At 42.0% G+C, this 12,955-nt stretch overlaps 1 protein-coding gene across 2 annotated transcripts; it reads left to right on the plus strand.

Moving 5' to 3' along the window:
- On the plus strand, positions 1-12,325 carry LOC147324483 (uncharacterized). 2 transcript variants are annotated; one of them, XM_086298323.1, is made up of 12 exons: positions 1-1,520; positions 1,730-1,851; positions 1,949-5,327; positions 5,425-5,603; positions 5,699-5,792; positions 6,172-6,528; positions 6,624-6,724; positions 6,816-6,907; positions 7,011-7,125; positions 7,488-7,585; positions 7,892-8,003; positions 8,228-12,325. In XM_086298323.1, exons 4-9 carry the CDS (start codon positions 5,500-5,502, stop codon positions 7,025-7,027), a joined length of 765 nt encoding a protein of 254 aa, XP_086154449.1. In that variant the 5' UTR covers positions 1-1,520; positions 1,730-1,851; positions 1,949-5,327; positions 5,425-5,499; the 3' UTR covers positions 7,028-7,125; positions 7,488-7,585; positions 7,892-8,003; positions 8,228-12,325. The 2 variants fall into 2 exon arrangements, with proteins under 2 accessions (XP_086154449.1, XP_086154448.1); XM_086298322.1 differs by having other exon boundaries at positions 3-1,520; positions 6,624-6,741; positions 7,484-7,585; positions 8,228-12,322.
- Positions 12,326-12,955: the final 630 nt, after the last annotated feature.

The raw sequence follows: 12,955 nt of genomic DNA on the forward strand, positions 1-12,955 counted from the left end.
AGCAACCCGTTCTCACTCCCGACACGTAAAATAATGATGATTTGTCGCGTCCCTTAACTTCTCATGCTGACGCTAAAGGTATCCTTCCACGTTTTTATGTGACGCTGTGGGTTGTCAATTCATTCCAATATGAACCCGCTCGCGCGATCAGAGACGCTTCGAGCAGAGGCTCCAGCCATCCATTTACTCCAATAATAATCCCGTCACAGCGAAACATGACGCTGTGAAGCACAATCTAACTGGAGAACCGGGGACCCTCTCCGCGAACGGGTTTTTCTCCCTAATTTAATGCTTTCTTTTAATGGACATCGTTAACATTTCTCAACAAAAACACATGAAAGTATCACTGATAATGCAACAATAAAATCGCTTCATGTTGTGGCCATCACACAGTGTTTTCCAAACTGATTCACGAGCTGAAAGTGCTCAGATTTAACGTACATAATCCTTTGTTAGGTTTATTATTTTCATTTCACACGTAAAACACATTTATAGATTCATCCACCACTCCTGTTAGTTTTGGATGTGCTCGGCTCCAACCAATCAGATGCAACCTGTGTAAGCAAAGGATGATGGGAGAATGGAGAGACCCATTTATAAGAATAAGAAAATGAGGCGGAACTGATTGATTCTAATGCAGGTATGTAAAAAATACATATTTAAAGTAATAGGGCAGCACGGTGGTTAGCACTGTTGCCGCACAGCAAGAAGGTCCTGAGTTCAATTCCACCATCAGGCTGGGGTCTTTCTGTGTGGAGTTTGCAAGTTCTCCCCGTGTTTGCGTGGGTTCCCTCTGGGTACTCCGGCTTCCTCCCACCGTCCAAAGACATGCAGCTTGTGGGGATAGGTTAATTGGATAATCCAAATTGCCACTAGGTGTGAATGTGAGTGTGAATGGTTGTCTGTCCCTATGTGTTAGCCCTGCGACAGACTGGCGACCTGTCCAGGGTGTATCCCGCCTTTCGCCCTATGTCAGCTGGGATAGGCTCCAGCGCCCCCCGCGACCCTGAAAAGGATAAGCGGAAGCGAATGGATGGGTGGATGGATCTTGATGTGTGTTTCAAAGTTTGTTTTTCATAAAAGCTTCAAACAAACAGAGGTGACTGATCTCGAAACGGTTTAATGCATTTAAAAATGACTACAGCTACCGTCAGCATGCTTGCTAGGTAACGACTACACGTGGCTACTGCAGCATTAGCCATTTAATCCAACGATGATGGATTAAATCTATTACAAACGTTAAAGGACTTGTGTGCTGCAAAATACCCTCACATGGTGCGTAAAGCAGTTTTTGCATTAGAGTTCTGCTAGCTTTTTATAAACTGATGATGCTAACGTTAATTGCTAACGTTAACTGGAGCGCCAAGACTGAAAATCATTTGAGTTGCGTTAGTTATGCGTTTATGTCACAGAGTTCTGCAAAAATCTCTTTCCTCTTTAGCTTGAAAATGAGCGATTCAGAGGATCCCGAGCTGGAGGAAGAGCTTCAGGCTGCTGACGAACTCCTTCAAGATATGCAGGTAATATTTTTAGTGGAAACAGTTGTTAAAGAGGGAACACGCTTGTCTAATATTTTGTACGGAGTAAACGTTATATTATTTGAAATTTTTTTTTATATATGTGTATATATAAGTTTGTCAAATTAAGTTGGTTAACTTAAGATGTTTGATAATCTTTGCTTTATGGACTGTATTTTAGGTGTTCCCTTTTTTCCTTGTTAATTGCGTAGAATGATGCACAGAGTGAACCTCAGCCAAGACCAGTGCGCTGGAAAACACGTGACAGACAGACAGGGAGATTTTATTCCTCAAAGACCATCAACCAGTCGATGTACTAGTTGCATGCCACGTGGTCAGTGTTCACACAACCAATGATTTTATCTCACAACTTGTTTTCACCAAAGAATTTCAGTAAGTAAATATTCTTCAATCTCTTTTTTTCCTCCCAGTGTCCAGAGAGCAGCATCAATGTCCACGTGAAGAACCTAGTTATGTTGCCAGTGTCAACCCAACAAAAGGTACTTTACCTTCTTGTATATGTTGTGATTTCTGTTTACTTTTATATTTGTTGTTATAGTTGAGTTAGGCAGGGCTTTTGTGCAGTCCTAAGAAACATACTGCCTAGAGTGTTTTTCACTTTGTGGAAGAGTTTCTTCCTTTATTTTTTTTCTGTTAGTGTATGGAACTGAGGTGCTTCGTCAGGAGCTCCTTCAGTTGTTGGAGGATGGAGAAGAGGACGCAGCCATGACTTGTGAGACGTCGTCTGAGTCAGCTGCTACTCACTGGGCGATCAGAAATATGGTGTCCTCGCAAAAGTGGAAAGAGGCCAGGCCTTGTCTTATAGATAATATGTTAGCTACTCTGGATCCACAGTCACACCGTGTGTGTCAGTGTGGCAAACAAGTAGTTGTGAGGTGTCTGGACTGCCTGCCTCTCCCATTCCTTTGTGCTGACTGTGATATTGCAGTTCACACACGCTTTGTCCTGCACAACAGAGAGGCAGTAACAGGAGGGTTTTTGCAGCCTTCATCACAGTTTAGGTACGGTTTTTAAGTCTTATGCATTTCTTGCTATGTACTATGAGTGGGTGCTGTTATTGTATATTTGTTGTGTATCAGTTAATTTCCAATTCCTTTTTATATATATATTGTGTGTTTTAATGTTAGTTCGGCTGTTGCCTGTGCAAAGGCCAGAACATGTGTGTGACTGCCCAGCAGGTAACGTTGAGGTTTCACGCGGCGCAATTGTGGCTCTTGTAACCATAAATGGTAAGTTGCCCTTTTGTCACACACTACATACACAATAGATGTGTTTGGAGTATGGCTGCCACGATTAGTCAACTAGTCACGATTACGTCGACTATCAAAATCGTCGACGACTGATTTAATAGTCGACGCGTCGTTTGAAGCTTTGTAAGATCCCAAAAGACGCAGGTATAAGTAGTAGGATTTAAGAGTGTAATAACGGACTGAAACAGAAGATGGCAGCACTGCATGTACAAGGATGCCAGCTGCCGTTAAACCCCGAAGAAGAAGAAGAAGCTGTGTCCCAGAATTCATAGCGCGGCCCAGCTCAGTTTCCAACAATGGCGGCAGCTAGTTAGTTTTAATATTACTCTTATTATTCTTTCTGGGTCACAAAATAAACGTTTAACATATTTTCAGGCGAGAATGTAGCTGTGTAAACCTCAAATATCTGCTCAGTTTATCAAGACACCACATATTTTCAAAAGCGCTCCTACGTTTTCGGAGACGTCTGTTACCCACTAGCTCGATAGCTAACCGGGGGCTAGGCTCAAGAGCCGTGAGAACACCGGACTCCCGGCAAATTTCGCTACTCAGGTTAAACATGATATAGAAGTCACTTGGTGGATAACTTCCAAATGTTATTTGGCTTTTTTCAGTATTTTATTTGTTCCTGAGTAAATCGGTTTGGCTGAGATTAAAGTTATAGTTTTTACACAGCTGAATAAACATCAAGCAGACAGCTGATTATCAGAAGTGTGAGATTAGGGGTGGGTTTTTATAATCGATTCATCGATTAAAATCGATTCTGGCTTGGATAACGTAAAATCGATTCATTAAAATCCTGAATCGATTTTTTTAATATAAATTTATTTTGCCCGAAATGCCAGAATCTCTGGTGACATCTCACAAAATTTCAAGAACCACCAAACAGCTAAGACAGTAAATGAGAGCAGGTACACGGATTCTGCACATAGACTTAAACACACAGCACGACCCGCGGATCAGAATCTGTTAGATGTTGCCTTTCTCACGGTGGGGGTGAAAGCCGACAGCGCGCTGATTCTTTGAATCGCGCTTTGTGTTCACGCCCTTAATGAGCCGATTCTAAAGCTGTTAGTTTGATCTCTCTCCAAACAATATTGACCGAACCAGCAGCAAAAGAAGATCCAAACGCTTTACATAAACATCGTCATGAATTCACTCTGACTTTCACTGTTTTGCTTCCACCGCGATGCGCAGCTCTCTCTCCCTCTCTCTCTCTCTCTCTGTACTTCAAGAACAGTTTCCCTTTCTTCATTATTGGCTTGCTTGTTACACACCAGTCTACTGTTGTTTACAGGCTGTCAGCCGCTGTTTTTTTTCCCTTTTACATTTTCCGAAAAGAAAACCTAATTTCTGCCGTTCAATACTGAACAAATTTAAACTTTTTAAAATTATTCAAAATGCAAAACGCTTAACCGTGTCTCTAATAAAACCGCTGTAACTTCAGAGGTAATGTTCATATATTGATTAATGGTTTTCTTTCGTTTTTGATGTACTGCAGAATATTTTTATAAAATCCCAGGCCAGGAAAATCACCTTCATGTTTTTCTGTGTTTTATCTTCAGCTACTTTGACACAAAGGCCTCTGCTGTGACGCTCACACCTGTGATAAAGTCTTGCGTGTGTCAGCTTCCTTTTTATTGATACAAAAATATGTAAATGTACTGATCTGAATTATAATATTTCTGACTGTCAAAATTTCCCAGATTTAAATAGAATCGAATTAAATCGAATTAAATCGAATCGTGGATCGAATCAATTCGGGACCTTGTGAATCGGAATTGAATCGATTCTAGAAATCAGTGACGATACCCAGCCCTATGTGAGATGCTCGAGAATTTACTCCGGTGTCCTGTTATATTTTAGATAGCAAGGAGTTTATTAAACTCCACCGAGACAATCTGCTAATTTCATTAAAATTTAATAAACTATCATCTTGTCTTTATTTTTAGTTAGCATGTACCTTAAACACTTAAAGCTGTAAGCTAATGATAGTTATATAAGAGCAGACGCTGCTGGTGCAATAAGCTGTACGCTTTACGTCCAATGGATGATGATCTGATTAGTCGACTAATCGCAAAAATAATCGGTGACTAGTCGACTATCAAAATAATCGTTTGTGGCAGCCCTAGTTTGGAGGTTTTATTGCAAATTGTGCATTGCTATCTTGGTTTGAATTACCCTCGGCCCGCAGTATATGTGGGCACCTGTCAAAGGTCATTTGGATTTACCAGACCGATTTGAAAACAACATGAAAAAAATGAATGCTTTGAGCCATGACTGAATTTATCCTGATCCTTTCTAAAGGCCGTTATAACCTTGCACTGCCAGTGGTGAGCTGCACCAGTTGTGGCCTAATGTGGTCCCCCTCAGTTAAGGACATCCTGGGTAGTGGATATTGGCCTGGCACCTTAAATTTCTGCACCCTGTTTTCAATGGATGTCTTTCAGTCTTTCTATGACATTAAGAAGGCTGCACCAGGGATGTCACTTAAGGCATTTGTCAAAGTGCTGGATGAACGAACAGCCATTTTGGAAGGGTGAGTTTCTAAATTTGCCAAGTTTAAGGAAATTGTGTAAATCAATGTTTATGATGACTGTCATTGAATATTCTGTTGTATGTCCTCTATGTAAAAGACTGGCCGAATATCAGCTGATGCCTTCAGTAAAAGTTTCTTGGAGTGGAGTGCTGTAAAGTTTGAGGTGGACAGGATGTGCAAGGAGCCATGCTTTAGCTGCCCTGCCTGCACTCCAGACATGCTTGCCGTCTCAGTTGATGGAAACCGCAAGCTTTATCACTTTCAGTCTAATGCAAGGTACGTTATGCATTGTGTACATAAGTCAAATATGGATTTGTAGAAAAATGTATTTTAATGTTTCTTTTCAAACAACTGTCACTGTGTTCGTTCAGCACTTCAGAGCAGGGGAACTTTGAAGGTGTCTTCATTGAAAAAGATGAGGAAGATTCTGAGTTTGTGAAATACATCCAGAGACACACAAATCATGTAAGATACACATGTATATTAGTGCTGTTAGCGTTAATCTTGTTAAAATGACGTTAATGCCATAACCATATACACATATGTGTGTGTGTGTGTGTGTGTGTGTATACATATATGGATGGGTGGATATTTATTTTATTTTTCTCTTAGTGTTGTCGTAATACTGTTTACTTTACTTTATCTTAATGTGTACTTAATTTTGTCACCATGTGTATTTATTTTGATTTTGATTTTGTGTTGTCAGTGCTGTCCTGGGGAGATATGAGGTCTCGTGTAACTTAAGGCTAATTCAGCTAATTGTTATGCATTTGTTTTAAAAAGTTTGTCCCTGATAGGGCTTAATCATGCCGAGTCTTTTATGTTAAAATCTTTGGGTGTATAGGTCCCAGGGAAAGGGTTGTGCGGATCTTCATCTTGGACTGCAGCAAAGGAGTCGTCCAAAAAGTCCACTGGGAAGTTGGATGAAGAGGGCGTGGAAATAGCTGTTTGTCACCACGGAGTCCTCTTAGCTGCATTGAACATGTTTCGAGGGGAGATCTTTGCTTACCCTCTTTTTCTCCAGAGGAAGTTGGCAGCTAGCTTCCCAGGACATATTACGTTCCTTTGCTCCGATGTGGCCTGTAAATATTTCCCCTATTTAACCAAGGTGGCTCAGCAGTGCCCTGAGCTGAGGAACCTCTTGTCAATGCGTCCTTTTCTCTCCGTCATGCATGCAAAGGCTCACACTTGGAAATGCGAGGTATACTGCAGCTTGTAATTTTGGATTAGTTTGAGACATTTTGTTATAAGGTTGAATGAATTCAGCAGTCATGTATTGTGACCTCCTTTCTATAGATCAAATGGGGAGGTGCGTTTGAGGATGGGGCCGGTTCAACAGTTGGAGAAGAGGTGGAACAAGTAAACAGTTTCCTGTCTAGGGCGGCCATCACAACGAAGTACATGTCTAAATTAGGTATGTGTCTGTGTGTGAGATTCCACTCAGTCTCCTGCTCATTCATTCTTATTTGTATACTAACTGAAATGCAGGGCGAACAGACATGCTGACCCTCCTGGCTTTGGGCTGGAACAAAAGGAAAGTGGAACAACTGGGCTGCACTTTGAGCCAGAGATATCTAAAGGTGATTTCTTTTCAAAAACCATTTTAATGTGTGGGGTAATGGGGGAAAAACACCCGTACTCTTTTAATGTCAATATGAATGACATTTATTAATGTATTCTTAGATCATAAGGATCCTTAGAGAACAAGTGGAGAGCCTGAATGCGACCAGAAATGAGCTGGGTGTAGAAGACGACACACTGCAGCAATGGGTGGCCGATGTGTAGAAATGGGCTGAAGGTGAGTCTCAATATAATGCACTCGTGTGTAACAACAGGACCCACCATGGCCTCATTAAAGAACTTAAGGTAGAATTACGACAGTGTCAACAAACAATGAAAAATAAGCCTTGTAAAAGCAGAATTTATGGCAGAGTTGTTGCGTTTCATCAAATTGGATAGAACCTGGGTTGAAATGATGTCGTACTAGTTGGTTTTATAAACCTGAACACCAACATACTTGTTATCTAATGATAATGCAGCACATGCAGGCTCCAGATGTCTTATAATGAATGTCATCAAGTCAGTGATTACAGAGTCCACTGTAGTTTGGTGACTGTTACTCATCCTGTGTTCTGATTAATATTCCTCTCACTTAGAAAGTGATCAAACTGATGGCAGCCTTGGAGCGTTGCAGGCACGAATAGAGGAGCTTGTCGTCATCATCAGAGTGCGAACACAAAGTCTTTACAGACAAAATGGTACGTCCCAGTTTCTTTGAAATGGACCGTTTGATGCTGAGTTTGTACAGCTTGTACAGCTACTTTGTAAACAGAATAAAATCAGATCCAGGTTTGTTTAAGCTGGATGTGATTTGTTCTAGCAAACAAATTGATGAGTGTAGATTAAAATGTAACTATATACATTATACTGGCTGCTCTATGTGGGCATCACGGTGCAGGAAGATCCAACCACGATGTGACGTTACAAACCTTTGGAGCTTCTTTCAGGATTATAGATAGTTAGCTTTTCCTTGTAACCCCTGAATTTCCTGCCTTGTTTTCCAGACACACCGTCGGCTGGTTTCCCTTCAGAAGGAGAGTGCAGGTCCCAGAACCCAACCAGCTGCAGCCCCCCGAGAACCAGCAGAACCAGAACAGGAACCCAAACCTGAATCCAGTAAGAAACTCATCATTTTTCTCTCTTGTCCACTTTTCCCTACATTTGATGAAACTCCAGCTAAATGCTGCACACTGAGAAAAGACTGAATGTTTTTGAAATGAGCTAGCAGAGAGACCAGGGTCAGGTCGAGTCTCTAACCTGCACACAGGCCCTGATGTTTGCTGTAGTGGGTGAATTAAGTGCTGCAGGCTGATGTGTGACGTGTGTGTGTGTCTCCTCAGGCAGGTGAGCACGCCGACAGACAGCAGGATGAACCAGCAGCTGGACGGCCTGGGTTTTCTTCAAAACCTTCTTCTCCTCCCTCGTACCCGAGGCCGCTCAGGCTGTGGCCTAACTGAACATCTGGGACTGAGGACTGATTGCAGACAGTTCCCGCTCTTCTGTCATCTCTGGAGATGTTTCTTGAAGCGTGGGTGGAAGGCGTTTACCGAATAATAAATGGACGCAGACAGAGCGCTGCACCTCAGTGCTCCGAGTTCCTGTGTGACTTTGATCTTTCAAGTGAGCGGGAAGCAAACCACCCCAGCACGAATCCCAAGAACTGCCAAAAAATGTGGACAGAATCAAAAGATGCAAGACCTGAAAATGTATTAATAAATCCTCCAACAGGATCCCAGCTGACCTGACCACATACCTCCACTGCCTGCCACCAGCCCCCCCACCCTGATCGTTCCCTCCTTTTGTCCATTAAGCACAAAGTGGCAGCGGGTGCCGATAATCCTCCTGAAAGCTGAAACTGTTGTGCCTAAAACGCTCTTCATGTAACGACGTTTACATCCACATGCCTTCTGATTTAAAGTCATGTGCCACGCCGTGGTCACTGCGTGGCCCGGCTCCGTGAATCAGTATTCAGCTCATCCGAGGACGTGTGGGTGCACGGGTGTCTGTAACACTCAATCGGACTGAAACGTTCGCCTCTTCCAAAAGCGGCTAAACTTATCTTCGCATTGAATTTTTAAAATCAGGGTCCTCAAAATTATATATATTTAAGGATTTCTGTTATTCATATATATAGGGACCTTTATTTGCTTCCTTACACTTTTTATAATTAAACTGTTCATCGGTGAAGCAGCAGCAGTTATTGCTGATGTTGTAGAAGAAATTATTTTCTGGGTCTATATCCTTTTCTAAGTCTAGAACATTATGGTCTGTGTATCGAAATGTTCTCAGTTCCAGATGATCATAAACAGAATTCCAAAGAGTTATATTGATATTGTTGTCAGATACAGATGAAGCTCTTTTAGACTGTGTTGGAGTCAAATTGTTAAATGTTGTCATTGTGCTACTTAAATTTGTAAATCTTAGTTGAAACTATAGGATCAAAGACATTCCTTTGTCTCTGACCACCTCTCCAGCCAATTTGTTGGTGGGGGAGGCTGACGGGTTTTTTATTGTAGGCACATCTTATCTGAAAGATCTTGTCACGGTCCCCGTGTCTCTCTGGTTGGCCCACGCTGGCTACAGGGGCCCGTTCTTCGTACCTCGCTAAGTAAGTTAGCTGGATTAGATTGTTGACGATTTCGCGTGATCTTGGATCGTTCGGTTCTCCGAAGCTCATCCGGGACTTGCTGTCATAGCAACAGATCCGTAAGCGTAAACCTGCTCGGGAGCAGGTTTACTTTATGTAAACAAGATTAGATCGCGGCCACTCAGATATGTCCGCTTCATGTATACGAAAGCAACAGCGATATTTGACCACTGTTTTTCCATAAATAAATAACATCAATGTAACTAAAGATAATGCAGCACTTGATCCTTTTTATTGATTCCATACAGATACATACAGGTCATTTCCTAAAAAAAGGGAAATGTACTATTAATTATTCTATTACATGTATTTGATTATTTCAGATGTAATTCATATTTCAGAGTAGTAATTGCAAATTACTTTGTGTAATCAAGATGGGAGACCACGGCTATAAAAGTGAAGGTGGATTTGGGAAGCCTGTTGCAGCCATGTCCTGTCCGTATACGCGAGCAACCCATTGCGGAAGGTGCAAGATTGATAAGGAGAGTCCTCAGAATTCAGCGTATATTGCGGGATAGACAGGATCCTTTAGCTCAGCGCGACAGTGTGCTCATAGAGAGATATCGGTTTTCCCGTGAGGGTATTATTTACCTAACCAACTTGTTGACGAGGGGGTGCAGGACCACCACCTGTCTTTTTTTGCTCTGCCCTTTTCTTGGTTGCTGTTATAAACAAACAAACAGATTATTTCAGGGTCTCTTTCCAAGAGACTAAAAGCAATATAAGTGATAAATATTACCATTCTGTAGAATATTCTTATATTTCACTTTTATTTGTTCCCATGTTCTAGTGGGTCCTGTCGTGGCTCTAATGTGAAAGAGGATATAATGTAATATAATATAATATAATAAATTTACCCTACCGCCTACTGGTGTTGGCCAGAGGGGCCGATGACGCGATATGGTAGCCTGGCTTCAGTCAGTCTGCCCCAGGGCAGCTGTGGCTACAACCGTAGCTGCTTCCACCAGTGTGTGAATGTGAGAGTGAATGAATAGTGGCATTGTAAAGCGCTTTGGGTGCCTTGAAAAGCGCTATATCAATCCACTCCATTATCATTATTATTATTAAATTACTTACAAGTTTAATTTGTCAGCAACTTTCTGCAAGCCCTCCTTGCTTTTGCAGCCTTTGCAGTGTTCCCTTGAGCTTTAATTAAACTCTGAAACTCCTGAAATCCCTCAATCAAGAGTTCTTGCTCTGCTGCCGAGAAATACCAAGCGCGCTCCTTCGACATTTTCGCCGACCAATCAGAGGGTTGCCGATCAATGTTTCTACTATCGATGCGTAGCCCCTGTTAAGCCACCCAGTGATCTCACATTACTTCATCCAGCTATACTAATCGTCAACAACAGGTGTGTTCGGAGAACCAGAATAGCGAGCTCAAAGTTAGCGCGATGATTTGATCTTGGATGTGTCATTTGATCTTGGATGTAGTGAGCGAGGTACGAAGAACGGACCCCTGGTTTTGTTGTTGTTAGTTTTTGTTTTCTTTGTCTCTCCTCCTCCTCTCTGCCTGGGTGGAGCTCGTTACGGGCTCTCGCTCTTGGCCCACGCACCTGTGTGATTGTGTCCACCTGCTGCTGATCTGGCTGATTTCCCCAGCTGCTATTTAAGGCAGTGGCACTGAGCAGCTCACCGCTGGAACGTTGAACCTTGGCAGTTTCGAGAGAATCCCCTGTGTGTATTTTGCTGTGGAACTAACGCGTGTGTGCGGAGGAACTGTGGATATATCTGTGGATATATCTGTGGATATATATAAAAATAAATAAATAAATAAAAACATTGTCTCCTTCCCGAGGGCAGACGCTGACTGCTCCTGGAACCGTCTGTACCCTGCTAAGACACAACATGGCAGCTACAAGGACTCTTTCATTTGTTAAGACCATCAGTGTGTATTGCTCTAAATCAAGTATATAATATTAAATGAATATTGCTGGATCAGCTACTTCTACTTAAAACATATTAAAACATGACTAAGCACAAAATCACCAAGAATAACATCTTATAAGTGCTGTGTAAGCGCGTGCGGCCTTCCAAGCTCAAAGCCTTTGCCCTCCATAGATCAGCCAGACTCGCGCTGGCTGTAGCTTTTAACCTTTAATTACCTTGAGCACAACTCTAGAATAAGCAACAAACTGCAATGTGTATGGAATGATCATGGTTACATCTGCAATGGAAAATCATGTTATTATTCTGGTACCTGTAAGAAAAGATCAAACTAAAGTTATCACCATCACTGTAGGAGCTGGAGGTTGCAAGTAAATTGACAGCTCAGGTTGAGCGGTTTGGAGACAAAGTTAGAGAGGCAAAGTTGAGCTTGTTTGTACATGTGCAGAGGAAGGATTGTCAAAGGATGTTGAAGATGGAGCTGCCAGGCAGGAGTAAAAGAAGACAACCTCAGAGGAGGTTTGTGAATGAAGGAGGACAGAGGGTTGGTGTGATGTGGGAGGATGCTAGAGATAGGGTGAGATGGATGAAAAATAGTAATTTGTTGGACAAAAGTCAGATTTATTGAAAGTTTCCTCTGACAAGGGAATTTTTGTACCATAATCATAATTCAACTGACACTATTAGTTTCTATAGCAAACCTTCTACAGCCCGGCAGGAAGTGCAGCTAGGAAACGGTGCACTGAAAGATAAACCACTAACAGCATAATAAAACAAAATGTTGCATTATGATCATTTTATCTAAAGTTTTTTTTGCCTTGTTAATCACTGGAGATCAACTGAAAGTTAAATTTGATTGACCACATAGCCTGTTTTTTTCTGCCCAAAGTTAACATGAGAGGGAGAAACAGCAACAAAATGTGTGTGTGTGTGTCTTTTCTGTTAGCTGCTACTTTAGCCAAGCAGCAGTGTGAGTACAAATTACAACCTAAAAAAGGCAAAAAAAAAAGTGACTTTTATGCAGCCAGGGAGCCCGACTGTCGCTGTGGAGCTGCTTGCAAATTGTTGTAAAACACTCCAAGTTACAGCTGCAAAATTAAAGCAGGTTCTCTTCCATTCCTGAAAAGTCGACTCGTGTTTCATCCAGCAGTGGCTCCAAGCCACAGAATGAGACGCTTCAGAAAACATAGCAGGACCGAGGATATCTGTGACTCGTCCTCCCCTTTCCTCTATTAATGTGTTTTCTCTTTTGTGATAAATGAGTTCAAATAAAAGCAGCTCCAGCTTTTAAGATAAAATAAAAATTTTAACTGGATCTATGAGGGCCGGCTGGCTTTTGTATACAGCACACCAGAAGGTGACCAGAAACTTGTCGCTCCTGACATGGGCGTCACTTATGGCTGCTGTAATGGCATTTGAGCTTCTGATGAGGTCACGCATGAGGCCTTTTCATAGTGAGACACGAAACGAATGCTGAATGAAATAATTTGAAATGTTTCTGCTGAGCTATTTAACAAGTCAGCAGCGCCGCTGT

The sequence above is a fragment of the Aulonocara sp. 'chitande type north' Nkhata Bay genome, linkage group LG7 (assembly GCF_057382095.1).
Source record: "Aulonocara sp. 'chitande type north' Nkhata Bay isolate Kocher_YH1m ecotype deep benthic linkage group LG7, A_spYH_male_GT1.1, whole genome shotgun sequence".
Classification (NCBI taxonomy): Eukaryota; Metazoa; Chordata; class Actinopteri; order Cichliformes; family Cichlidae; genus Aulonocara; species Aulonocara sp. 'chitande type north' Nkhata Bay.

What these genes read in the sequence shown, in the direction of transcription:
- LOC147324483 (XM_086298322.1), top strand. Translation starts at nt 5,500, where the DNA reads ATGTGCAAGGAGCCATGCTTTAGCTGCCCTGCCTGCACTCCAGACATG. An exon ending in CACTTTCAGTCTAATGCAAG is followed by an intron (nt 5,604 to 5,698) that starts GTACGTTATGCA and finishes GTGTTCGTTCAG; the next exon opens with CACTTCAGAGCAGGGGAACT. An exon ending in CTCACACTTGGAAATGCGAG is followed by an intron (nt 6,529 to 6,623) that starts GTATACTGCAGC and finishes TCCTTTCTATAG; the next exon opens with ATCAAATGGGGAGGTGCGTT.